At 39.8% G+C, this 27593-nt stretch overlaps 4 protein-coding genes across 10 annotated transcripts; 2 read left to right on the top strand and 2 right to left on the bottom strand.

The window, feature by feature from the left end:
- Positions 1-411: 411 nt before the first annotated feature.
- Positions 412-3849, top strand: LOC108145572 (TNF receptor-associated factor 3). 3 transcript variants are annotated; one of them, XM_017271087.2, is made up of 7 exons: positions 412-615; positions 782-852; positions 934-1409; positions 2206-2354; positions 2401-2660; positions 3104-3219; positions 3281-3849. In XM_017271087.2, the coding sequence occupies exons 3-7, from the start codon at positions 969-971 to the stop codon at positions 3587-3589; spliced, it is 1275 nt and encodes a 424-aa protein (XP_017126576.1). In that variant the 5' UTR covers positions 412-615; positions 782-852; positions 934-968; the 3' UTR covers positions 3590-3849. The 3 variants fall into 3 exon arrangements, with proteins under 3 accessions (XP_017126576.1, XP_017126575.1, XP_017126574.1); XM_017271086.2 differs by having other exon boundaries at positions 782-1409; XM_017271085.2 differs by lacking the exon at positions 412-615 and having other exon boundaries at positions 625-910; positions 981-1409.
- Positions 3653-12999, bottom strand: LOC108145571 (annexin B11). 4 transcript variants are annotated; one of them, XM_017271081.2, is made up of 8 exons: positions 12897-12983; positions 9310-9373; positions 8378-8902; positions 7120-7501; positions 6819-7048; positions 4676-4885; positions 4546-4614; positions 3653-4488 (listed from the first exon to the last, which is right to left on the bottom strand). In XM_017271081.2, exons 2-8 carry the CDS (start codon positions 9319-9321, stop codon positions 4423-4425), a joined length of 1494 nt encoding a protein of 497 aa, XP_017126570.1. In that variant the 5' UTR covers positions 9322-9373; positions 12897-12983; the 3' UTR covers positions 3653-4422. The 4 variants fall into 4 exon arrangements, with proteins under 4 accessions (XP_017126570.1, XP_017126571.1, XP_017126572.1 ...); XM_017271082.2 differs by having other exon boundaries at positions 12919-12933; XM_017271083.1 differs by lacking the exon at positions 8378-8902 and having other exon boundaries at positions 12917-12999.
- A 1727-nt stretch (positions 13000-14726) lies between these two features.
- On the top strand, positions 14727-20979 carry LOC108145569 (glutathione hydrolase 1 proenzyme). The gene is made up of 4 exons (XM_017271079.2): positions 14727-14909; positions 14972-15954; positions 19123-19316; positions 19373-20979. The coding sequence occupies exons 1-4, from the start codon at positions 14819-14821 to the stop codon at positions 19878-19880; spliced, it is 1776 nt and encodes a 591-aa protein (XP_017126568.1). The 5' UTR covers positions 14727-14818; the 3' UTR covers positions 19881-20979.
- Positions 20814-25281, bottom strand: LOC108145574. Of its 2 annotated transcripts, none has more exons than XM_017271088.2 (6): positions 25089-25281; positions 23798-24359; positions 23615-23741; positions 22478-22635; positions 21137-21456; positions 20814-21070 (listed from the first exon to the last, which is right to left on the bottom strand). In XM_017271088.2, the coding sequence occupies exons 2-6, from the start codon at positions 24251-24253 to the stop codon at positions 20917-20919; spliced, it is 1215 nt and encodes a 404-aa protein (XP_017126577.1). In that variant the 5' UTR covers positions 24254-24359; positions 25089-25281; the 3' UTR covers positions 20814-20916. The 2 variants fall into 2 exon arrangements, with proteins under 2 accessions (XP_017126577.1, XP_017126578.1); XM_017271089.1 differs by having other exon boundaries at positions 25093-25281.
- Between the last annotated feature and the right edge of the window lie 2312 nt (positions 25282-27593).

Below are 27593 nucleotides of genomic sequence, written 5' to 3'. Positions count from 1 at the left end.
CAAGATCAAGATCGGAAGAGTCTCCTTTACTGCGTTGCAAACTTCAGACTGAAACTATATACCCTCTGCAGTTCAAAGTATAACCTTGAAGTTCAGTTGAGCAAATGAAATCCAAGCGCGACCTCTGGCTTCCTACGGTTTAACAAAGTGTAGGACTGTGTAGGGCACCTGTTAAGTCGACCAGAACCTCTGTCACACCCACTCCAGCCCCTTCGTAATGTAATCTGCTTGATGGCGTCGTTCCCATTTGCATTGCTGGGGCAATGCCGAAAGTTCTGATTGTGGGGCCGTTTTCAATGATAATGATAATGATAATGATAGTGATATCTCGCATTCCGCACATATACACGACCAGATATGACTCTTTCGCAGGTACATAGGCATACAGGCATTCGCAGCAAGTGCTGGCAGTTTGAGAACGATTTTAGTGGGCATTTTGTAGCTGAGTTTTATGGTCGACGAAGAGTTCGCTAAGTTAGTGGTCAATACAATTCGCCTGCTCCCGCTGCTCGAAACACCAATGAACGTGCTATCAGTTCGAGGCTGTCGCATAGATTGGACGCCCTAATGCTAACACATGTGTAAACCTATATCTAAACCACGTCCGTGTGCCCAGTGAGTGCCTCTGTGTGCCGCGTATGACTATGCCGAAGGAAACTCTTAATCATTTTCGACTGAGTTTGGTGTGCATAGGGCGGTTCTCGCAGCGCCAGAGTATTTTGTGATCACAAGTTTCAATATTTTTTGCTTTACATCCATCCCAACCATGTCTCTGACCAAGGCGTCGTCGAGGAAGGACTTGGCGGAACAGAATCTGAGCCCAGGACAGCCCAAGTCCACGACCATAGTCAAGTATGAGAAGTCCTCGTGCCTCTTCTGCAACGAATGGTTTGATGCCCAGACATTCACGGTTATACTCGCCACACTTTCCAGTCCTCCTTTGATTACAATTACATTACTCCCTTTGGATGCGACTGCAGGAACACTTGATCCACTGCGGCCAGGTGTTGGAGGAGTGTCCGAACGGCTGCCAGGCCTTCATCCCGCGAATCCGCATGCGCTCCCACCTCAAGGAGTGTCCCAGGACCAATCTGCAGAGCCTCAACGGCCAGAGAATGAGTGTCAGCATGGACCGCCTCGATCGACAGTCCGACCAGCGCCTCCTTGTGATTGAACAGGACGTGGGCACCATCCGGTCCGTCCTCAACGAAGAGATCCGCCAGCGTCTGCACCTCATCACCGACGTGGGCAACATCCGCAAGCAGAACCAAGTCGTCGAGGATTGGACCCGCGACACCGACAAGGCGCTCGACGACCTCCGCCGCCAGATGGACGAGGAGGCATCTCAGAGGGCCTTCCTGACCGAACAGAACCAGCTCGATTTCCAATACTGCTGCAACGTTACACAGGTGGGTTTGCAAAATGCACACCCAAGCAATCGATCTGGGTTTCCTTAGTCGTAAGCTACTTTTTGTTTTGAGCGATCAATATCTATCTACACCCGAAAATGACCCAATTCAACAGTTATGAAGAAAATCTGTTTAATATGGTCAATGACGTCGGAGGTAGCAGATAAATATACCTCACCGCCAGATAGATGGCGCTGCATGTTTTTTGTACTCTGCCACAATTAACGTAGTAACGAACATGGCCAGTTATATTTTACCACTTCCATATCAAAAACTTCCATGAGAACTCAGCTCGTATAAAGAGTAAATTCATGGGTGCACCTGAACTCTATGACAACCACAAGGCAAACTAAAAGCCATAGTTAGGTTCCTAAAACATATCACTGTTATATTAATGACTGCAACAATATTAAAAATATTATACATTTTTTTCTTTGGATACTCCCAAAAAGCTAGAGGAATATCGATTTTTTTCGTAAACGGAACTGTGGGTATTACAAAAAAAATCGAATCAATGTCGAAGTTTCTGAAAACTGAAAGATTTAATTTACATTTGAAAGCCACCTAAGAATTGCTTTTACGAATTTATAAAACATATGATATAAGGTACAACTGATTAATTTTGTTATATATATGTTTCGGTCATATTAACATTTATTAACCGAACTTAGCTTTCTTTCCTGAACAATATAGTTTCATACAATTTAGTCTAGCCAAACACTATGATACCAATTTTTGCTTGCAATTATTTATAAATTTGGGCATGTCAAAATCAATTTCTGTTCTCTTAACACAGTCCTTAAAGGAGCAAGTCGAGTCAAGACTGGACGAGGCTCAAAAGATGGTAAACCAGCTCTCAGCGGACGTGACCTTGCACCAGAATCAGCTTAACGACAACATCCTCAAGCTGGAGGAGCTGATCTTTGAGAACGAAAGGCTTAATAGGTGAGTAGTGGTAAGCACCAGTGGCATTTGCTAAAGCAAACCGTAGGGAGAAGTTCTTTCAGATCGAGGAGTTCCTCCAGCAGATCAATGAGGACATCAAAACAAGGCTGGCCAATAGTGACTACGTCCTTTCGAAGCAGGCAACACTGGACTACGAGGTCAAGAACGTTAAAAGCATCGTGTGTGAGACTGAGGAGCGTTGCGACAAATTGGACCGCGCCTTGCACCAGACCATGCAAAACCTGTCGGACCTGGAGACCCAAATGGCCATGCAGCAGCGCATTGCTAGCGTGCAGAACATAAGAGGTACGGGAAGGAAGGGTCTGTGTTCGAAGAGGTTTCTGTGACCCCTCGCATCTCCAAAGTGTACATATTCTTGTCCGTTTGTCTGTCCGTCCGCATGAACGCTGAGATCTTGGAAACTATATTTCAAAATTTGGCCACACCCACGACAACGCCCATATCGCGAACCTCTTTCAGGTCACTCTGAGACCCGGCCATTATATGTTTATTCGAAAATGTTCCCAGTCGAACCAATTATTTTCAAAGTGTTTAGGAAAGATTTAATGTTGCACAATGGAAAAAAAACGAAGTTCGTATATTTGAAAGAGCGGATGAGAGCTGCTGTGTAGAACCCGCTTGTTTTCTGGGGGCATATTTTATTTGGAATTGGTTAGCTGAGTAACGGCTATCTACATAGCCGAATTAGTGTTCCTTCTTATCTCTTAATTTTGTTCATGGCTTTTCAGGGCACCTGATTTGGCGCATCAAGGACTATTCCAAGAAACTAGATGAATCGAAGCAGTACGACACCATTCTGCACAGCGCCATGTTCTCCAACAAAGCATTTAGCTATGCCCTTCGGGTAAGAGCCCTCACTCTACAGTTCTTGCATTGGTATCAGCTTTTGTATCTCCCGCCAACAGCTGGATATATACTTGAACGGCAAGGGCACCTGGAAGGGGCGTAATATGATCGCCTGCCTCAACGTTTTATCTGGGGAGTACGATCCCCTTTTGGCCTGGCCCTGTCGTCTGCAGGCCGAGATCATTATCCGGGATCAGTGCTCGAATGCGGCGGAAGCGGAGGACTATGTTAAAACCATCTTTGTGCGCAAGAAGAGCGACGACTTTCTGCAGAGCAACCAGTACTTCCATATACCCCACAAGGTCATAACCAGCCGAAACTATCTCCGCAACGATTCTATGTTTATCGAGGTTCGAGTTCTCAAATAATTCACTTTAAACTAGTAACTAGACCATGGAACCCCATACCGACAAGGAAAACTTCCGCTGATGTATTGCACACATATATAATAATTTATTCAGTTGAGAGCGAACTAGAAGTAAAAAAACATGCTCACAAACTCGAGTACGTATAGTGTATAATTGAATACAACGATTTGGTTCAATATGCATATATTTCTGTGTATGTTTGAGTTGTAAATGCTTTGAAGTAGACAATAAAGTTACATTGAGGCACTCTTGAGACGAAATCGGTAGGTAGAAAGCTTTTTCTAATTGTTCTGGGTAGTTTTTATTGCAGCACTTATGTGGCCACTCAATAAAACATTAGCATTATCCTCTTTTTTCAAAACAAAAAGCGAGTTCATCGAGAGGAACTTCATAATGTTTGTCTTTCCAAGCGCGTTGGAATACAAAGGTCTTTCAATAAGTCAAATACAACACTTGCTATTCGTAGGCTTTAGTTAAAAGAGGTATCAAATTGTCAAAGGGACACGGGATGGCGAGTCCCATTCAGGTAATATTTGTGAGCACTTAAGGTCTACAAAGTGGGTCATAATTGTTTGGCTCCCTTGGCGTGTATGTTGTGTGTATGTAAATTGTCGAATACGAATACATAGAATGTATAATTAGCATAATTGATTTCAAGTTCGATTTGGTTTGAATAATAATAATGAAGATTCTTGAGATGGGCGCTGTTCACCCACCAAAGAGTAGGCGAGAGCGTAGAGTGGATCCTTATTGCTTGGCTCCCTTGGCGTGTATGTTGTACGTATGTAAGCGATGATTTCAAGTTCGATTCAATCATTGATTGATGAAGATTCTTAGGATGATCGCTGTTCACCCACGAGGGCGTAAAGAGCATGCTTGTAGTGGCCCGAAGTGTCGCCCTGAAAGATACATTCGACAATATTCGTAAGGAATCTGGAAATGATTTCTTTTCATACCTTGATCCAGCTCTTCAAGGACTTGCCGTACAGGCGCTCAAATGCCACCTTTATGTCCGTCATATCGATCTGTAAATCAGAGTTCTATTAGATCCGAACCCAGATCGGGCAAGCATATGCATTCCATTACCTCGGACCGCGTGATGATGACACGGATCAACTGGGTGTCGTTGGTGCCGATTCCAGCCATGGACTTGTGCAAGCGCGAAGCGAAGTACTCGGCCTTGTTGGTGACACACCTGTAAATGGCAATCAGGCCCTCCATAACGTCGCCAGAGAACTCCTTTTTGATGGCCTTCTCCAGCGAGTGACCAGTCATGCCCTCATACTCTTGGAATATCTGCAAAAAAGATCAAATCCTGTTAGGTCTAATGGTTTTTATACCCTTGCAGAGGGTATTATAATTTCAGTCAGAAGTTTGCAACGCAGTGAAGGAGACATCTCCGACCCTATAAAGTATATATATTCTTGATCGGCATCACTATGCGAGTCGATCTAGCCATGCCCGTCTGTCCGTCCATCTGTCCGTCCGTTTCTACGCAAACTAGTCTCTCAGTTTTAAAGCTATCTGCATGAAACTTTCCCAAAAGTTGTCTTTCTATTGCAGGTAGTATATAAGTCGGAACGAGCCGGATCGGACGACTATAGCATATAGCTCCCATAGGAACAATCGAAAAAATAAATACAAAAAAATTATAACTTTGCTGTTTTTTAATTTTTTTTAGTTCTTCGACTTACAGTAATGGTTAAACATTTCAGAATTTCGGTTTAAATTTCATTAAAATCGGACGACTATATCATAAAGTTTCCTTGGGAACAATCGCAAAAAAATACAAAAAAAATTATAACTTTGCTGTTTTTAAACTTTTTCTATTAGTTCTTCGACTTACAGTAATGGTTAAATACTTCAGAATTTCGGTTTAAATTTCATCAAAATCGGACGACTATATCATATAGCTCCCATAGGAACAATACAAATATATAAAATAACTATCAAATAATTGAGCTGCAAATCATCATAGCTGCAATGTTTTTCAGCAATGTATTTCAAAAGTATTTAATTCATGCAATAGCTGCAAGGGTATATGAACTTCGGCTTGCCGAAGTTTGCTTTCTTTCTTGTTATGACTAAGATTGTGCTTAAATTTTAATCAACACATGCATTTTGTACGTATGTATATAACATAGTTGTTTTTAGAATTTGTTATACCGTCTTTACCTAAATTTACGTCAAATGATGGATTTTACATTTTTCCGAAAAGAAACAAACAGCAAACAACAAACATATATCCGTTTTCTCCTTATGCATACTGCTCTAGTTCAAAAATAAGCTTAATTTCATTGTGCATTCCAAGAGTATATATTTGCACCAAAATTCCAGATTTAACTGTTCAGTTGCTGAAATCGGCCGGTTTAAAATTCGGTTGTTAAATCCTATTCTTTAAGAATGGTTTCTTATTTTTTTAAAAATTTTTTTTTAACACGAGAAGATACAAAAACTCAACCATTTGAGGCATTCATAAGATCGGAATCAAGTTTCGATTAGAATAAATTTGTTGGGATAAAAAAAAGATGACTAAATCGGTAATATTCGACACATTATTACTAACATATCCAACAGAACTTACAACATATTATTCAAGCAAGCTCTCCGAAAAGTACGCATATACGTGATTTATGCAAGTGATAGCCCAAAACTTTAATTCCTTCATTGTACACGCAAATAGCCTATATCATAAAAAGTTCTTATAGCTAGTTTTGTATCTTTTTAATTGACCCACACGGAAACTATGGCTGCGATTAAGATTTCCAAATTGTCCTAACTTACACAATAGATGGTGCCTTCTGCCGAACTTTGTTAACAGTTCTTTCGCTTCTCTTCCGCTCTCTTTCGCTCTCTTCCGCTCTCCCTAATATACTTGTATGAACTCCATTTCTCAACTATGCAGTGACGTCATAACCCATACTTTCGCGATTTGTGGGCGTGGTCAAGTTTTGAAATATTCTTGGTCTGCGTGAACATGGAAAACTAAGACCTCTGGCTTTTATAGTTGAGATGTCGAGGTTCATATGGACTGACCGACAGACGGACATGGCTAAATCGAATCGACTACTCTGTTTAGGGGGGAGACGCTTCCTTCTACCTGTTACATACTTTTCAGCAAATACCATACATATACCCATTACTCAAGCGTTGTTCCCTAGCTCTTTTTAATATATAAAAGATACTTTGTTGCTTCAGTTTTAGTCAGTGAGTCTCTGCTGCTTCTTACCATTTTTAACTGCTGGTAGTTCCTCTGGCAGAGTATCATGTTGAACATACTCTCGTCGGTGCCGACGCGCAGCTCGCCAGCCTTCAGCAGCTCCCTGGCGTCGTTCTTGGCCGCGTTGGGGTCCACGCGTCCACTCTCGTCCCGTGCCGCCGTGCACAAGGAGGTGAGCAGCCGCTTGAAGTTGCCCGAGGTCTCCGACTTCAGTTCGGACTCCAGGTGGGCGCCGTAAACTGCGTGATCCGATAGCCAGAAAAATGTGCATTAGCATCTGCGAGGGAAGACCCCCAATGGTTCTACCTACGTCGTAAGTACTGGTTTTTGATCGTGTAGATCTCCCCGTTGGACAGGGTGCAGAGGATCTCGATGAGAACCTCCTCGTCGGTGCCAATGCCGGCCATGGCGTCGTTCAGCTCGGCGCAGTAGTAGTCCACAATGGGACGCAGCAGGCCGACCAGCAGCTTCTGGAAGTTGCCGCTCGTCTCCGACTTGATGTCCTCGATGAGGTCCTTGCCGAAGTGCGTCTTGTACTGGCGCTGGATCTCCTGGCGCTGCTCATTGCTCCGATGGCAAATGATGTTGATCAGGGCGTTTTCGTCCGTGCCGAAACCCTTCATGGCCTTGCGCAAGTCATGCGCATCCTTAACGGGATCGAAGCCCTGCGCGGGCACCACAGTGGGAGTTCCCTGGAAAAGTCAATCGGAGATCTATGATTATGGGTGCGGGCATGGTGGTTTTCTATGGCGATGAATAAATTCACTGTTAAGCCCGCCCGGGTTGAATCTAGTGAGGGGCTGTCCATACATAACGTCATCACGTTTTTCCCAATTCTTGAGATTCTTCTTCTCTTCTTTTAAAATTGCTTTTTTTTGTAACAATTCAAAAAATTCATTATATGAGATAATTACGTAATCGTCTTCTGATATTCCTCCCTCCCCCCCTATAATCAAACATAATCACCTTTTCTGATGACGTTATGTATGGACGGCCCTTAAAATAACACACGTTGTATTTGACATTTGTTGTTAACATGTTCAACGTGAACAAAAAAAGTGAAAAAAAAAAAAATATTGACATGTGTATCCAAAATAGCAGAATATACCTGTGTTATTTCATTATATGTATTATAGAACATAGTACATAATATATCCTATGTGTCAGTCAAAAAATTGTTATTAGCCCCCTAATTGTTGACTTTCGAGTAGCAAAAAAGAATTGTGTATCTGTAATATACATACTACATTACAGACGTAATACATTTTGTAAAAGACCGCAAATTCTTAAGCAGGAGAAATCAACGGTTGCCAAACCATTTGTATTTGTGTATTTGTCAAATTTAATAGATAAAGTAATCGAAATTATGGTGTAATCATCACATGAGAGCAATGAGCAATGTTAATTGCATTTTTTTCGACACACAATGTTATCAACATTGCTATTTTTGACACACATTCCAATAATTTCAGTTTTTCATGGATTCAACATTTGTTTCTATTTACGAAGCCTGCAATCTACTTGAAATATGTGGGTGCAGTCGGCGTGGTCAGAATTGAATGACCAACCTCTCTGTGAGCTGGGAGTGACCGATGCGCGTGCCCCTGACCATTCCCATGTCCCTGTCCATGCCCATAGCCCTCTCCATGTCCATGTCCATGTCCATGTCCATGTCCATGTCCAAGTCCTTGTCCGTGTCCCTGTCCGTGTCCTTGTCCGTAGCCGTAGGCTGCATCGTATCCGGCTGTCATGGCTGGGGTGTACGATCCACGATCCGTGGGATAGGGGCTGTTTGAAGCTGGTTGCGGCTGATAATGATGAGTTTGGGGGGCGAATTGAGCCGGGTACGGACTTGAGGTGGGGTAAGGTGGGTACGATGGGGCGGCCTGGTAGGGTGCTGACATGGGTGGATAGGGAGCAGGATACTGCTGCTGGTGGTGGTCTATTTGGGACGATGGATGGGAGTGGGGGTGTGGCTGGGGGGGCGGTGGGTATGGCGAGTTCTGCTGCATCGGTGGCACCCAACCAGCTCCAAAGGGCGCTCGTGGTGGTTCGTTAGTGGAGGAAGGGGGGTGCGATGGCATTCCGGAACCCTACAAAAGTCAAAAAATGTACATTTCAATTTGACTCTACTGCGCTTAATATTCGCGGGGCTCACGAACAAAATATCAACAAATGTGCACCAATTACTACTATTTTATATTTAAAACTTAAAAATCATTCAAGAAAATAATTATTTTAAGGAATCAACATAAATTTTACACGCCCAAAAAAAAATAAGAATACAAGTTTTGAGCTATAATTAATATAATTTTATCCCTTTAATTTTAGTCAAAATGTAAAAACTCAAGAATAACACAAAGAATGCAACCTTAAATACAAGGTTTTTCAATACTAATAAACTGACAATATATGGATTGTGTTTTAAAAATAAAACAATGTTTGATATGATGAATGATGTTTCTAAGACTAAAATCTAGAGGAAGAATTTGTAACTTACGAAAGGGTACATTATGAGGGAAATTCTATATATTGTGGGGGTTTCCGATGATTGAGATTCAGTACTGGAAAAAGCAAAACAGGAACAAGTGGGTTTCATTAAAACAAAATATTTACATGGTACAAAAGTACAAAGCTATAGTTTTAGTATTTAACCAGTTGTTATCAACATTATTCTTATTAAGATACCATACACCTGTACATATATTTGGATCTACTGCAAATACATATATACATATGTACATATGGTCCTGACAAAGTTCTTTGACAATATAGCAAAGATTGATGCTAATAGAATGTAGAAGAGGAGCACAAAATGTGTGTGGGTAAGAAATCACACGCACACATGAATAAAACCGTTGTTGGCTTATTTGGTCTTTTCTACAGTGACTATTGACAAAATTAAAAAAGTTTAAAATGGGGTGTGGAATATGCTGTTTGCACATAAAGCTTGCCTAAGTGCCAGCAGTCATAGTTTCAAAAGACACGTGCATTTAAAAAAAAAAACGTGATCCTAACACTTAGTCTGAAGCACCTGAAGCACACTAAGAAAAAAACTTAATTCTTTGAACTATCTGAATCATATCTGTTTACCACATCATTCTAATTTAGGGCTATTGCGAGACTATACAGTGGGCAAAAATAGTTTACGAGCAGTTTCGTATAAAGGTGCAAAGTGTACTTAAACTTGTTTTGCCCACTGTATATGTTTCAAGGATTTTTTAATTTTACAATATATACATATCCATAGATTTACAAACTATTGAGATCTTAAACTAATTTTAGTAATCGACTTATATAATTTTTTTTATTTAAATACTATATACGTGGTTTGTTTTTATATTGGTACTATTCAATTTTGCGACGAACATAAAAAAGTATGTTGACTATATCGTTTCTGTTCTAGGTGTCATAGAAATCCTTTTGGCAGAAACCCCGTTGAAATTTGGATACACATACATACGTACATACATATGTTCGTTCCAACCAATTTTAACCGAAGATATTTCCGAGTCCTCCGTTTTATAAGAGCAATATATATTTTTTTTCCTTCAAATATTTAATATTATTTCTACGCTTAAAAATGAGGTTTCCAAATTGGGTCGCACTTTTAGTTTTCTTGCCCAATTTATTTGTTTTAAGTTTTATACCCTTGCAGAAATTATTGCATAGTTCAACGTTTGTGAAGCGGTGAAGGCAACATTAACCATATAAGATATATATATTCTTGAACGGCATCACTGGGAGAGTTGATATGTATGTATGTGTGTACCACGCCCGTCTGTTTCTGTGCCGTTTTCGAGGTTAGTTTAAATGTGAGATACTTGAAACTTTCGCAATCGTCCTTTTTAGGTGTGTACTTAGATTAAGCTTAAGTTAAAATTTAATGAATTTAAGTCAGGTAACGTGTAAGCACTATATGTACATATGTATATGTTTACATAAACATAGGCACCAGACATTTACCCTAAATTAGGGCAGGGTTTAGGGTAATAACTTTGTGTCATGCGTGAAACATTAATGCGTTTGCTGTATATTTTGTGTCTGGACACATAGGCGCCAGCGACCCAATGGAAACAGCAAAAACAGTTTAAGTAAAAATGAATTTGTAAATATTAAAAAACTTGCAAAGCTTGAATTCAGACTAATGGAGCGAACATTTGGCACCTAAAGGCCCCTAAATCTTGAATAATGTTGTGGGTCTAGATGCCATAGTAGTATTATACCTAATATATGTTATATGTTATTACAAACCACAACAGCCCTATCTCAAGAAGCAAGCAAAATACTTTATGCAGTACAAAAAATCTTATTGAAACTCAGCTTGACTCACAATCTCAATATCCGCAACGACAATGCAACATTTTGCGATAACTTCAACAACGGCTATGAATTTTGCTCCCGATTATTAACTGATTGAACAAAAAAGAACTCTGCACACTTCCAGATGATTCATCTTAAACTCAAACCCACGTCAACAAAGTTTCCCGGGCGCTGATTTGTACATATGTACATATATATGTACGTACAGGTTGGCCCGTATACAAATATTGGCAAACGATTTTCGCGTGATCTGTATGTTTAAGCATGATCCAATAAATACACAGAGCCACTTATGTATAGACATAATATATATGTACATGGTATGCAATATATGTTTGTGAAAGCATGACTCAATAAATACACAGAGCCACCTATGTACATACATTTGTAACCGTTCAAACCGTTACAGTTTTGTTGTGCCAAGCTAAAAATTTTAAAATAAATAAAATTTTATAATTTACAAATTTTGAATTAAAATAAAATAATGTCTTTTGTGAGTTATCGTTGTCAAATCAGGGTGCATGTGTTTTGGGATCCGATTGCGAATAAATACATAGGTCAAAGTTGGCAACAAGACCGATTTCTTGGAAAATAACGGTAAGAACCGCTATTTTTAGTTTTTGTCAATTTTAACTAAAACCAACAAATATTTTGAACAAAAGTGGTAGATCTAGTTAAATTAAATTAAATTAAATTACATTTTATGTTCAGTTTGCTTGATAGTTTCGGTTTTAGTAAACAACAGCAAAGAACAGGACCCCTAAACACATGGATCCTGAAATTTGCAATCTATTGTTAATCCTGAAAAAAATTTGATTTGATTGCACAAAACACTTATGTATATGCATTTATATATATATACATATGTAAATAAAGGCATGACTCAAAAAACGGATCACGTGATCTACAAACGCTTGACTCACACAATACGAGGTAAATATTTCGAAATTAAAAGAATTGGGCGAGTCACTCTTTTTTAAAGATAAACTACTATTCTTACCTATTCTTATTCCTAAAAACAATATACAAGGTAGGGCCAAAAGTACTTAAAAGCGTTACCGCGAAGTTTTTTTAAAGAGAAGGTCAACTCAGTAATATTCCACAGTATTTATGTATATATTTAATGTTGGGCTAGGTAAAGATTACACTTTTAAACGTGTGCAGTTTGCTGTCAAATGGTTTCGAAGAAGTAAATAAAGGGCATATTAGAAAAAATGTTTTGTTTACATATAAAATAAAATTATTTATATCCACTAAGCTAAGCTGAATAATGTATAATATTGCTTATTCTTATTTCGGAAGGAAACCATTGTTTTAAAGGCCTTTGCGTTTTTCAAGTAGGATCCATGTATGTATGTATTTAAACATATTTACATGCCAATGTATGGGCTCTTATAAAACCGCCACCGGCAATTTCACAATGTCTTAGATAGAAAGAAAGATAGTAATTATTTATCGCAAGGTCGCAAATCAACAGATGGGCTTAGTGCACACAGATGCAGCACATGAACACGTGTCAGTGCCGGTGTATGTATGTGTGGGTGCACTTTTAGATACAATTGTATCTGAAGATACCAGAAGAATGTTTCTATTGATGTTAGTCGTACGATATGTATTGCTTAGTAGATACACACACAAGCACACGAACAAGTGGATATGCTTTAAAATTATCTTTAAGTCATATCCAAAAATTTAAGGACCACGTAGTTTGTATAACACCAATAACAAGCAGAAACTCAACGTAGCAAACGGAAAAAGTCTTACATCTGAATACTTTTAATTACTTTAAGTATCTGAAAACGAGACGACTGCACTCTCCGTATACTTTGTAACGCCGAGGAGATTTTATCAACTGACCTGGCGCCAGGGCGGGACAACCACTTGTTGCACTAGAGCTGGGAAAAAATCGATGCCAAAATCGATACTATCGACTGTTTTGGTTTCGGGAAAACATCGAATTGTTTTAAAATAATCGATGTATCTGTGGAGTTTCTAACGGGGTCTGCACAGAGCCGTTTAAGAGGTTATATGCTGTTAGAAGGCCGGAAAAACGAATTTTTGAAAATTTTTTCTGAGAAAACAATTAAATTTAATTTATTATGTACACATATTTTGTTATATTTAAACTGTTTTTTAAATCTATGTATTGAGAAAAATATATACTTGGACATAAGCTACAGCTAATCTCCGGAAGATCCTATCAAAAATGGCGTTTTGCGGTCTTTGCACTAGATTCTCCGAAGTTTAAAAATCAAAGAGATGTCAAAGTATAGTCTAGCCTAGTAATTAATCGAAGGAATGAGTAAAAAAAGTTTTATAACAAAATAGCGGTTTCTTAACAAGAAATGTCGGTCTTAAAATGCTTATAGCCGGATTCCAATAGCGCAGAAAAATGCGCATTTATTTACACAGGGAATTCCATTCGAAAAAACTTAATTCTTTTTAGTAAGACCGAACTTTTCAGAGTTCACCCGAGTGCATGCGCAAGATCGAAGATGTTGAATATAAACGACGCCAGAGTTGAATTTGGTATTGGATTGGTGACAGATACGCGGCTTTTTCGCGTTTTTGTCGTTTTTCACTCCTCCAAATCCAACAACACCAAAAATTGACTTTTTTATTATTTTCGCCAGGGCCTGACAAACGTTCATCGAGAGTTCATCCCAGACGTCTGGCAACGCTTGCGCATTTCTAGTATTTTTTACGTCGATCTGAGTACCGACATGCAAAAAGGCACTGTCGAAAAGTGTTTGCCGGTTATCAGTCCTCTCACTCTCTCTCATAGGCGGCGAACGGTCGATCTGAGTACTAGGCTTTACGCCGGGGCGTACGTTGACCCAGAGAATTCTAAGTCGATCTGAGCACCGGGGTGAAAAACGGCACTGACGAAAAGTGTACGACGGTATTTGCCTCTCGCTTTCTCTCATAGCTGGCGTAGGGATTTCGTCTATCTTGGTACAAGGCTTTAATAACCATTTTGTTGGCGGGAAAATTGAATCTTGTTTTCTCTTCTTCTTCTTTTAAGGTTTGCTTAGTTCTAGTATTCCGATCAGGTGTTTTGCATCAGCGGGTGTCGCTTTAGCTTTTTCGCCACAACTCTTTTAGGCCCTTTTTCCACACAGTTCAACCAAAACGGTTGGAATTAGGTTCCGATTTGAGGTGATCTGAACAGCTGTGGCTGTGCCTGTGTCAAAACATAAGCAAAGTGGACACGTCAACCATCCTTGTTTATGTTTTGATGAACCATAGCAGTTGAGATCAGCTGAAATCGAAAGTTGCAATGTGGATGTGCTCAACATCGGCTTACTATCGCATAAATTAGTCCGTCAAAGCCCGTTAAATTTTAACGGCGGATTAAGTGGGACATTTTTAAAACGGCAAATCCTTATGGACCATCCTTTCAACGGATGGTGGAAGGCTGATGGATCTCTGTGGAAAGGGGCTATTAAGCGGCTTTGTGCAAAGGCTATAATGTGATGGTTGCGCACGATAGTGGAGCGATATTCCAAATATCGAGCAGATATCGAACAAGAATCACGACGTCTTTGTTGAATTCGGTATTTTTACGATTATAATAGCACGGTCCCACTGGCGGCCAGCTGTTTATTTTGAAATGAAAAGGATATTTCTATTGCCCATTCTTGATTGATGATGGGTTGAAATAAATAGAAACATATCCGCTCGAGATGTACTCAAGGATAGGTGTGAATAGCTTGGTATCAGTGGTGATTGTCGTCCTGGTGGCTGTCTATTGGTGCCGTCTTCCAGGAGGAAGTGGTGAGTTGCATGCAAAAAAAGAAGAGCCTTAGCCATAATACTTCAAAATGCTGCCCTATAAGGTACAAGGAAGGCGGCCAGGAGGCCGCCCAATCCGGAGGATCCACTGCCGCCCTCCAATTCACCGCTGCACCAGTTCTCCCGGGCGGCCATTTGCTCCGACAGCGATGTGTGCAGCCAGTCGGCCAGGAGAGTCCTGGAAAAGGGGGGCAGTGCCGTGGACGCGGCCCTGGCTGCCCTGCTTTGCAACGGACTCATCGGGATGCAGAGCATGGGCATCGGCGGCGGCATGGTGATGAATGTCTACCTGCACCAGGAGCGCAAGTCCTACAGCATCCTGGCTCGGGAAATAGCTCCACTTGGGCTGCGGGCGGAGAACTTCTCAGCCTTCCGCGACGAGCAGGAGTTCAAGCGGTCGGGCTGGTCTATCGCCGTGCCCGCCGAACTGGCCGGATACGCCGAGGCCCACCAGAGGTTCGGCCGACTACCTTGGCACGAGCTGGTGCGACCCACGCTGAAGCTGTGTCGCCGTGGCTACCAGCTGTACAAGCACCAGCACGATGCCCTTGTCCTCAACCAGGACATGGTCAAGGCCGATCCCGGCCTGCGGCGGATGTTTATCGACCCCCAGTCCGGGCAGTTCTGGCCCCTGGGCCACCTCATCCGGCCGTCGCCTCAATTGTGCAGCACCTATGATCGGCTGGCCAGGGAAGGACCCTACAGCTTCTACAACGGATCGATGGCCGACGACCTGCTGGCCGATCTGAAGGACCTGGGCAGCGCCATCGGCAGGGAAGACCTCAACCGGGCCCATGCCAAGATGAGCAGGGCGACTGTGATGCCGCTCGACGAGTATGATCTTCACCTCACTCCTCCGCCAGGAAGTGGCCACGTCCTGGGCTTCATAATGAACATTTTGCGCCAGTTCCGAGCAGACTTCGCACGGCACCGAACCATGGGTGTCCGGGAGATTCATCTGATGGTTGAGGCCATGAAGTTTGGCTTCGTCAAGCGCTGGCAGCTGGACGAAGCAGCCAACGAGGAGGTAAGCACGAGTCGGTTTCCCCTTTCGAATTCATGCACTTCAAAAGTGGCTTCCGAAAAATATTGTGTTATAGTTTGGAATCGATAATATAACTCTCTTTTTATACCCCTGTAGCGGGTAGTATATTTGCAGTCAGAAGTTTGCCACGCAGTGGCAAAGTATATATATTCTTGAACATCATCACTAGGAGAGTCGGTCCGTCTGTCCGACCGTTTCTACGCAATCTAGTCTCATATTTAAAGCTATCTGCCTATCGTTCCCAAAAGTGGCCTTCCTGTTGCAATTAGCGCATATGTCGGAACGAGCCGAATTGGATGACTATAGCATATAGCTCCCATAGGAACAATCGGAAAAAAATGATGATATAGTCATGGTTTCAATTTGGCTCAAATCGGACGACTCATTCATATAGCTTCCATCAGAATATTATAAAAAATAAATTTAACAAAATTTTGACTTCTCCATTTTTAACTTTTTCAAAATGTGTTTTGGATCAAAATTTCAGAAACTGTATCAAATTGCTGCCATAGGAACGATCAAAAAATGTAACTGAAAATCATCATAGCTGCAATGTTTTTAAACATATACGCATTTAAATTGAAATTCAGGTGTTTTAATGAATATTTAGTTTTTGCAGTAGCTGCAAGGGTATATAAACTTCGGCTTGCCTAAGTTTGATTTCTGGTTTTTTTCTAATTTGTATTCCAGAAAATATAATTTTTAGAATTTTTTTTGTAGTTGTCGTTACCGATTTTGTTAGTCTATTAATAAGGCATCCATTAAGTTAAATTTAAATTTTAAAAACAGTTTTGAAATTTTGTATTGATCACCGTCCACATAGTGACGAAAGCGGAAAGCGTGCGCAAGAAGACTACTGTATCTGACTTTTGTCGTATACTGGCTTTAATTACGCGTTTAACGACACCTCAGTCATCTCAATCCGATACTCCGTTCAAAAGATATTCAATAAAAAAAAATGTAACAGCATTTTTGGAATAAAAACTTGTATTCTTCTGTTGATTTGTTTTTGTGTATCAAATCGATGTTTTGTGATCCTGAACCAATTTTACTGTTCTGGGCACCTTCTAACAACCCGTTAGTTTTGCGGGGAAATGGCTAAAAAAGCTAGATTTCACAAGCCTACAACTTACAAACGATTAAAAATATATATCGTTAAAAAGGTATTTTTAAGTGCGTTTTACGTTTCCTTGCAATAATTTCTTCAAGTAAATATTTACGGAATTATTAGGGTTTTGTGTTTATGCTGTTTTGCATGCCCAGAAATCTATGCCAAGCCAATTTGATGATAAAATATTTTTATTATGTTTTAAGTAAAATGGAAAAGTAAGTAAGGGTATTGTAGACAAAATTATTTTTTTTATGATCAGGGGTCAGAACTGTGTTCTTCGGTTTTTTCGAAGTCCAAGTAATATGATTCATAAGAAATTTGATTTAGGTCTCTCGTAAAAATAAAAAACATCTAACAAACAAATTAAAAATTAATACTAGTTTTAAAAAAAAAATTGATAAAGATCTTAAAAAAAATTGGTAAATGGCTTTTTTTTAAGGGTGAAGCTATACATTATTTAAAGGATAACTAGTTTACATTAAAAAATTTTTAAAATAGTCAACAAATTAAATGTAAACATTTTTGAATTTAAATACTTGTAACTAAAATGGTAAAAATCTTATTTCTTACCTAGTAATACAATTTTGATTAATCCATCACATTTATGTTGAGCTATTTTTATAAATATAATGTGCGTTAAGGAATCAGCTCTGAATGATCAAAATATATACATAACTATAATTACTTATTATTTTTTGAAATTAATGATGGGAACAAATGTTAACATTTCGGATTTACACTCAATAATTTTTAATAACATGGAACAGCAAGACAGCAGAGATTTTTTGCGCCAGCTATTGGAATGTCCTTCGTTTAAAGAAATTAGACCATTTTTTGAACATAAACATGTGGTAAATTGGAAATGATTTAACTGCAACCAAAGACCCCCTATTCAGACAACAGATAATGCCATTGTTAATATATATATATATATTTCGAAAGACAGAAATTCCTCACCAAAAAATGTAGTAAAATTTAAAATGGCACTAATTGTTTATTCGATAATTTCTGTATAAAACAACCAACTGTCATATAAAAAACACTTCACAATGTGAGCTTCAATCTGCAAACAATAGATACAGTTTATCAAGTGCACTATGCCAAGAGGGAATCTTTTTTAAAGCCGACGACGCAACAATTAGTTAATCTTCTTCGTAACAGCACAGATCTTTATATATTATAATATTCTATGAGGAGAAGTAATGTTTGAGTTGTATGGTTAGTAGTTTGAAATAATTTTAGTTTGAGAAATGGTTCGTAAAGGAGGAGAAAAATACTTGGTTAGCAAAAATCCTCATACTGAACCCTCTTCGAGGGTGCACAGTGCCTGTGCAATGTCAGGTGGCCTTCAGCTAAGATCAAGAGTCTGGTATTTTGAATAGCCAAGTCATACAGGGATGACTCATGATCTTGGAATTGAGGAACTCTTTTATTATAACTACGTTTTTGAGCTTTTCAGTAAAAAACTGTAGTTTCAAACAAAAATTTCTGTTATCAAACAAAGTGACGATCGCAATTTCAACTCCAAAATCTTTTGATACAAAATTTTGTGACGGTTATAATTTACTTTGACAAAAAATGAACTTTTATTTATTTAATTTGTTTATAATTCCATCCTATAGCTGCCAAAGAAGCGATCATGATAAAATTTGTTAACATTAGTTGTTTTCGAAGAATTTTGCTTAAATCTTACATATTGTGTCGTATTTGGTTTTATTTCATATGGTTTAAAATCATTTCGGATATTTTGAGTACAATATATAAGCACACATTTTAAGTTAATTCCCTTTCGGGAGCCCCTGCGTAATATAATACATCCGTATAAAAATTGGACTCGCCAATGTTATATTTCTTTATTGTTGAAAATAATTTTCTACTCACTGTAAAATATATGATGCTCTGTTCTTGAAGACAAACTTTTGGCGATCCATACTTTTTATTCGCAAAGAAAATGGACCTTGTAAATTTTTTTTTTAATTCCTATTTTCTTCAACACTTTAAATGTATACCTACAGGTTTTTTTTTGATTTCCCCAACAGCTCCTGGCGCGTCTCATCAGCCACGAATTTGCGAACTCTGTAGCCCAGCAAATCGATGAATCGCAGACCTTCAACAGCTCTGAGCGTTATGGTGCTTCGTCTGGGATACGGATTCGGGATGAGCACGGCACTGCGCACACTTCAGTACTGTTTGAGAACGATGCCGTCTCTGTCACCAGCTCCATTAACTTCTAGTGAGCACCGCCCTCCTTTGTCTAACACTTGGAAACTAATCCATTTATCCCTGTAGTTTTGGTAGCGGACGCACGGGAAGGCGCACCGGTGTGATCTTCAACAACGCCATGTCGGACTTCTCCATGGAGCAGCTTAAGAACTACTTTGACCTGCCATTCGTCGCCGGCACAAATGGCGTAGCTCCCTCCGCCCGGCCCATGTCATCGATGAGTCCGGTCATCGTCACGAGTCGCTCCTCTGGCAAAGTTCGTCTGGTTGTGGGTGCTGCTGGCGGCACCAAAATAATCTCCTCCCTTTTCCCGCTGCTCGTGCGAATCCTGTGGCAGAACGCGCACATTAAGGAGGCCATCGATGCCAGTCGTATCCATCACCAAATGCTGCCCAACGTGCTGCTCTTCGAGTACGGACTGCTGCAGAGCCACGTAAAGAGCCTGCAGGACAAGGGACATCAGTGCGAGCGCTATGAACAGCGCGGCTCCGTCATCTGCGGCATTGCTCAGCAGAATGGCTCCATTTGGGTGAACTCTGACTTCCGCAAGCCAGGTGGAGTAAGTGGGTTTTGAGAAGGCCCAATTAGTGTCGTAAATTCTACAAAACTTGTATCTCAATCTCAATTTTAATAGCCAACCAGGTCACATATTAGTTCCTTTTAGTAGGCTTATTAAGGCGATAAAGTAGGTATAAATCGATTTTAGTCTTGCTTTTTTTCGCCTTGGTAAACCGTCTTCTCTCAAGCAATCACAATTTTGCAATGTTAGTTATATCAGAACTCTGAATAATTTACTACTTTTGTAATGAACAAGATATTGCTTTGAAAAATACGCTTTGCCAGCACAACGAAAAGTATATTTTTACAGTTGAAAATCTGATAAAATATTTAGTAGTGTTACTTTTTTTTAAACATTTAGTGTCATTTTTTTTATTCCTACGCACAAAATAATGAAATATTTTTGTCACTAATTATAGATTAGATATTCAATCTAACATTTTTTCAATGCTATTGAATTACTTACTTTTATTTATGCAAACTGAAAAACCATTCCTAAGGTTCGCAAGCACAACTCTGGAATATATACCAAAAATTTAAAAATTGAACCTAAAACGGTACTTTACACAGTATTATATAAAGTTTTTGATTTTCTATCAAAAATGCATGCCAATTAGAATGCCATTTCTTTTTCTGAAGGGTTTCCAAAGCAAACGTGCCGAGTAAAAATCCTTCACAGCTCAAAGATACTTGAATTTTGTAAGCGTTAATATTCCATTAAATATTTGCCTAAAATTAACGAAAAATTCCCAATGAATTGCTTAAAAATGTCCATCGTGCTGCTCAAGACTATAGCAAATTTGTTAGGAATAATGTTATTAGGCACAACAAACTTATTTAATAGTTTTTTGGACAATAGATGCAACAAATAGTTTGATTAACAATGCTCAACTAGAGGGATGAAACCAAATAATTTTGTAGAAGCCATAAGTTTATATGCAAATGTAAATAGTGGTATCATAAGTGAATGATTTATTTTAATTTTGTTATCGGTTACCAAAATAATTTAAGTAATATTAAAAATTAAAGTAATAGCCTAGCTGAAAACTCCCCTAAACAGACGTGTAAAAATGTTCCCTGTTGCGGTGGCAACAAATAAAGAGCGTTATGTATAAGAATGTTGAGACAATGCCCAGCGTGTTGAGGGCCATCGAGAAGGCCAGCAGATACTTCCACTCGGTCCGAAGCTCTCCGCATCCGTCGCTCCTGCAAAGGTGATTTCCGACGATTAACGGCTAACAAAGGTGCAAAGTGTTGTGCTACTAAACATACTGCGATGGCTCCTGGACAGGTGTAAGTGTAGCTGCTGGGGCTTCGGAGGACGATCCATCCTCGCCCGCCAGGAAGCAGGTGCAGTTGTGGTAGCTCAGGAGCGAGCTGGACGTCGGTCCGCACTCCCCGTCCGCCGATGAGGCCAGCTCCGCGAACTCGATCGCCGCGCAGACCAGAGCCAGGCAGCAGAAGATCAACGCCAAGGCGGTGAACACGTACGACTCGGCCAGCAGGACCTTGTAGCAGCTGTTTGGGGGTCTGTGGTCCGATTTGTGCTCCTTCCGCAGCAGAATGAGACCCGCGACACTGGCCAACAGGAGCTGAGGAGGTAAGTCAAGTCCATCAATGCAAATCATGATTTGGGTGCAAACATGAACTCAAAATCAAAACATTTTGAAATCGAACTTATTTAAATCTTTAAAGATTTTTCAACATTGGAATGAATTAAGAAAATACAGCTGATTTTGTGACGTGGCTTCCGAGCCATTATAAATGTTTCCTAAACTTTAAACGCGACTTTCTCGAAACTACTTTTTGTGACACGACAGAACCGATTCCTTTGAAATTTTCTATATATCTTGTTTGTAATACTCTCTATCGCGCCTGCCTCGGACTTGAACAAATTTTGATTATATGTATTTTTAAAATATTCGAAATTGGTTAAAAATCATGTTTTGTTTTCAATTCGACGCCGTTGTGTATTTTAAATTATTATTTTTTTTAATAGTCAACCCAATAACGGCATCTTTACTAATGAAGAATTTGTTTGATTTTGATTTTTTTCGGATCTCTTACAAGGGCTGAAAACATGTCAACCAGGACGCAATGTTTTTTTTTTGAGTTGAGTTTTTTTTTTGTGCTTTTTCAAGTCAATAAAAATCATATAAAAAAGGGTATATTTAAAATGTTTTACATTTCTTTGTTATCTTACTTGAAAAAATGCCTAAAATACAGGTTTTGCGGCATATCGAAGATTACAAAAATTCGTGAAACACACTCTCAATACACTACCGCATTATGAAAAAGGTGCCCCGCCTGAATCGTTGAATATGCCGTCAAAGTTATCACAATTTCACCGATCTTACAGTGCTTCAAACAATACAACTGTGAACAGAAAGCGAAAGATTTTCTAATACGCGTCAGAACTTTAGTGTTTAAGACATGTCAAAGGTTTTACTTGTAAGCTGTGTGTTTGTGCCATTGAACTTCCCCAATTCGAAATGTTTGTCTTAACATTATTTTTAAAACGTAGACGTTTTGTCTCTTGAATGCTCAACTACCATGTCAATCAGTACTCCAATGAACTAATTTGCTTCGAACTGACTCGACCCAGTAACTTACCGACAGACCACTCAGATACGGATTGATTAATATTGATGCGTTCGGCGCAAGAATTAGTATCCAAGCGGCGAGAGCAACGACCAGCAGGCCGACAGCTAATTGCATAATTAGGAGCTGTCGCGAAATGTTTAGATTCCGTATGTAGGTCGCTTGAAGACCTGCCAAAAGAAAGGGTAATAGATCATGAATTATAACACATATAATACATATTATTATACAAATCAACAAAGTGCAATTGCAAGGACGAACTTTTTTATCGAGGCAATTGATCTTAGTTCGTAAAAGAGTCAAATACTATAAAGCGGCAAGCAAATGATTTAAGCATAAATGTATATTTTGTCGGTGATAACTTATCACAGTAAACCTAAGAAATAATTAACCTTCACAAGTGATCGATTACACTGTGTAACAAATCATTTTTTTTGCATAATTGAATTATTACATATCTAATAGATTCACGTGAAAAGTTGAGCTACGTTAGGATTTTGGGAATTTTTGTTTAAGTGTAAGAACGTATTCGACCAATTAATTATGTTTTTTATGTTTTTTATAGCAGAAAAGTGCATCGCATCCTGTCGATAGTCAAAATGTTTTAGTCTAGAAAGAAAACAAACTTTGGCATTATATACATTTACCTTATAAGCAATATTTAAAAAAAAAACATAGAACTTTGAAATCAAGACTTCATTCGTCTTTAGATGAGGATCTTTAAATATAGCATAATGAAGCATTTAAGGGGCCAAAAAGTGATTTGCAGTGTGTAATTAGCTAAGCGTGGTATCCCTTAAGCCCAAATGGAAAATTATAGAAAAAATTGATTGATTAATAAATCACAAGCCCAATTTTTGGTTTTCCCCTTCTCAACAGGTACGAATAATCAACGTGTACTCTTTTGTTTTCTTTTTATATTATGTTGTTTTTCATTGTCTACCAACTGTAAGCTGTGCTATCATGTTTTTGAACCTATGCAAACAAGTATTTAGAAAAATCAGTTTTTTGTTGCTAGGCCCAAGCTCTTGAGAATTAATAATGTAACATATGTTCTTAGCTTACTGAAGATGACTGTGTGGACACCCACGCAGACTGTCTAAATGGCAGTTTGGAAGTTTGGAAGTTTGGCAGTTTGGCAGCACTTACTGTCGTGGTTCTTGTGATTGACAACGATCATCCGGCTGTGGCGCAGGCTGTTCCGGGTCGGCGTGTGTCGTCCGGCGATCTTCATGCCTTTCATGTTTTGCGGAACTGTGGTGCTCATGTAAACGGCCTTTTTGGGCAAGAGTTAGTGGTATCTGGTTGCAAATAAGCGACTGGCTCACCCACCTGCGATTGCGGAGTTTCCAGGTCGCCGAGGGGAATCTGCTCGTAGGTGGCCGCATAGCGCAGCGCCCTGCTCTGGCCAAGATCTCCGGAGGGAGCCGATGGGGGCGAGGGCTCTGGAGTCGCCACTGCCGGATGCTCGTCTCGCTGCGGCACATTCTGGTACTTTGGTTCCGCCACTTGGGCACCCCTGCTGACCGCCGGCGTCGGTGACTCATAGTTGTTGATCCCGAAGAACTTGGACTTGGCGTCATTCAGAGCCGCCTTCACAGCGGCGATGCTGTGGCTGGTGGCACCGCCACTGCCACCGCCACTGCCTCCGCCACTGGGATCCGGCTCCGCAAACTCCGGGTCACTCATTCCGGCGACCAAAAGAGTGCGCGGCTGGGAGACGCCCAAGTTGTCGTAGGTGCTCACGGGACGGACTGGCTGGACTGGCTGGACTGGTTGCACTGGCATGGCTGTTGCCTGGTGGCCTGGCTAGATGGACATGCTCGAGCTGCGAGAGGACCGGGCGAAGGCACCACTCCAGGTGCTACGGACATATTCTCCTCGGCCTCATGCGCTGAAATGCAAAAGAGGTCGAGTGAATTGACAATGAGAATCCGGGTGTTCCGTGCATTACAAGTGCACTGGTGCTTTGAATAACCAAATAGACGCTTAACAGTTGTGTTGTTCGAACTCAAAATCGACTTATAATTCTAGGTATAACAGATTTCAGCTTATAAGAATCCGAATATGTTAGTAGACCGATACTTAAAAAAAAGTTGTATTTTTTCTGAGCTAGGTATAGTAATCTTTGAAACCAATTCCGAGGAGCGAAAGACAAGTCAAGAAAAGGACCGGTGCGGAAACCTTTCTTTTAGATTACTCATTTATTCCGGTTTGATGTATTTTTCCGGTTTTTAAGTGGGTCGTTGGCATCATTGATGCTCCAACAGAGGGCGTCTGAGTTGCAGGGGAGCGCAGGGAAAAATAGTTATTCACAAATTCCATAGAGCGGCCAACTCCGCCGCTGGGTGAGATGATGTGTTGGACTTGTCAGGGCGATGGAATTTTTAAATTGTGGGTTCTGTCATGGGCCGCTGAACAGGCTTCCGTCCGGCGGTGTAAAGTAAACACTGGTATTTTGTATTCTAGCCGTTGTACAACCAAAGTCTCCGATTGCCAAACTCTTCGTTTGATCTATTTAGAGAGACGGCCTCGGGGGCACACAGACACACGGGCACACATTTTCGTCTCAAAACTTTACAACTTTTTATAAAATAGTAAAGAGCAAAGCAGCAAAGCGTACCAACCCGATGGCCACAAAAAACGAAAGTCGGATCGCTTCGATGGCGGGGAAAGCGGAGTGGACCGAAAAGAACGGAGAGCAGCAAAAGCGAAATCAAAACAAATTCGAATTGAACTGAACTGAACTGAATGAAAATATATCGGATTGGAGCCCGCCGCTGCCCACCGCAACTGTACGCACCAAGAGGCGAAAACAAACTAAAAATAATTCTCACTGGCCGCCGACGATCGAGCGCTTTAAGCGATCCGATCCATTCCCATTTATTCACGCTCTCGTAGGTCGCGCGAACGAAAAGCAGAAAGCAGCAAACTGAGAAACTCAAAAACCGCTCGCATATACCTGAATACCTGAGTATCTGAATACCTGAACACAGCGGTACGGCGATATGTTACATACACTAGTGCACCCGGTACTCGCGAGCACCCCGCTCTCACACACACACAACAACCCGGGCTCAGACCGTGAGTGCACTGAAAACAATGGGGAGTTCTGGCAAATTTAGCAAAATTGGTCTAACCATACCTTTAGGGCTATACCAGAGTAACGCTTTTTATACCCTTGCAGAGGGTATTATAATTTCAGTCAGAAGTTTGCAACGCAGTGAAGGAGACATCTCTGACCCTATAAAGTATATATATTCTTGATCAGCATCACTAGACGAGTCGATCTAGCCATGTCCGTCTGTCAGTCAGTCTGTCCGCCTGTCTGTCCGTTTCTACGGAAACTAGTCTCTCAGTTTTAAAGCTATCTGTATGAAACTTTCCCAAAAGTTGTCTTTCTATTGCAGGTAGCGGGTATAGCATATAGCTCGCATAGGAACAATCATAAAAATAAATAAAAAAAATTATAACTATGGAGTTTTTTAATTTTTTTTAATTCTTTGAGATATAGCAATGGTAAAATATTTCAGAATTACGGTTTAAATTTCATCAAAATCGGACGACTATAGCAAATAGCTCCCATAGGAACAATCGTATAGCTGCCATAGCAACTATCGAATAATTAAGCTGCATATCATCATAGCTTCATGTTTTTAAACATATGCGCAAGTAAATAATAATTTGAATGTTTTAAAGAACATTAAATTTTTGCAATAGCTGCAAGGGTATATAAACTTCGGCTTGCCGAAGTTTGCTTCCATTCTTGTTAATAATCAATTTTCTAAAGCGGCAAGGTCGTAATCTAAAAAGTTTTCGAATGCGGGTATACAACGCTGCACCTGAAACTTTAAACGCGATTTTCTCAAAACAAGATTTTTTGAAAAGTGCGGACATCATAGCTCAACGACAAATTAACCGATCGGTTTCAAATTTAAACTAAATGTTCTTAAATTACTACACTATCACCTACTTGTTGACGTTAGAAATTTTCAATTTGGTATTAAACAAGAAAGAAAGCAAACTTCGGCAAGCCGAAGTTCATATACCCTTGCTGCTATTGCAAGAATTTAACATTTTTGAAAACATTAAAATTATGATTTACTGCGTATATGTTTAAAAACATTGAAGCTATGATGATTAGCAACTCAATTATTTGATAGTTATTTTATATATTTTTATTATTTCTATGGGAGCTATATGATATAGACGTCCGATTTTGATAAAATCCAAACCATAATTCTGAAATATTTAACCATTGCTATATGTCGAAGAACTGAACAAAAAATTAAAAAACAAAAAAGTTATAATTTTTTCCATTTATTTTTCCGATTGTTCCTATGGGAGCTATATGCTATAGTCGTCCGATTTTGATATAATTTAAACCGTAAATCGGAAATATTTTACCATTACTAAATGTCGAAGGGCTAAACAAAAAATTAGAAAACAGAAAAGTTATAATTTTTTTCATTTATTTTTCCGATTGTTCCTATGGGAGCTATATGCTATAGTCGTCCGATTATGATGAAATTTAAACCGTAAATCAGAAATATTTAACCATTACTAAACGTCGAAGAACTAAACAAAAAATTAAAAAACAGCAAAGTTATAATTTTTTTTTATTTATTTTTCCGATTGTTCCTATGGGAGCTATATGCTATAGTCGTCCGATCCGGCTCGTTCCGACTTATATACTACCTGCAATAGAAAGTCAACTTTTGAGAAAGTTTCATGCAGATAGCTTTAAAACTGAGAGACTAGTTTGCATATAAACGGACGGACAGACGGACAGACTGACAGACGGACAGACGGACAGACGGACGGACAGACGGACGGACAGACGGACGGACAGACGGACATGGCTAGATCGACTCTACTAGTGATGCTGATCAAGTATATATATACTTTATAGGGTCGGAGATGTCTCCTTCACTGCGTTGCAAACTTCTGACTGAAATTATAATACCCTTTAAGCAAAATGACCAGAGTGCAGTGTTAACTATCCAAATAGCACGACACCATTGAATGTGGTTCTAAATTCAAAATGTTAATAATTCCGTAGCATATATATTTTTATAGTTCTTAAAATAAAAACTATTGTGAATACTTTTGCCTCAAAGAAAGTTCG

Source organism: Drosophila elegans, unplaced genomic scaffold, assembly GCF_018152505.1.
Source record: "Drosophila elegans isolate 14027-0461.03 unplaced genomic scaffold, ASM1815250v1 contig_149, whole genome shotgun sequence".
Taxonomy (NCBI): domain Eukaryota; kingdom Metazoa; phylum Arthropoda; class Insecta; order Diptera; family Drosophilidae; genus Drosophila; species Drosophila elegans.
The sequence above is the reverse complement of the archived record's forward strand: the minus strand, read 5'-3'. Positions and strand labels throughout refer to the sequence as shown.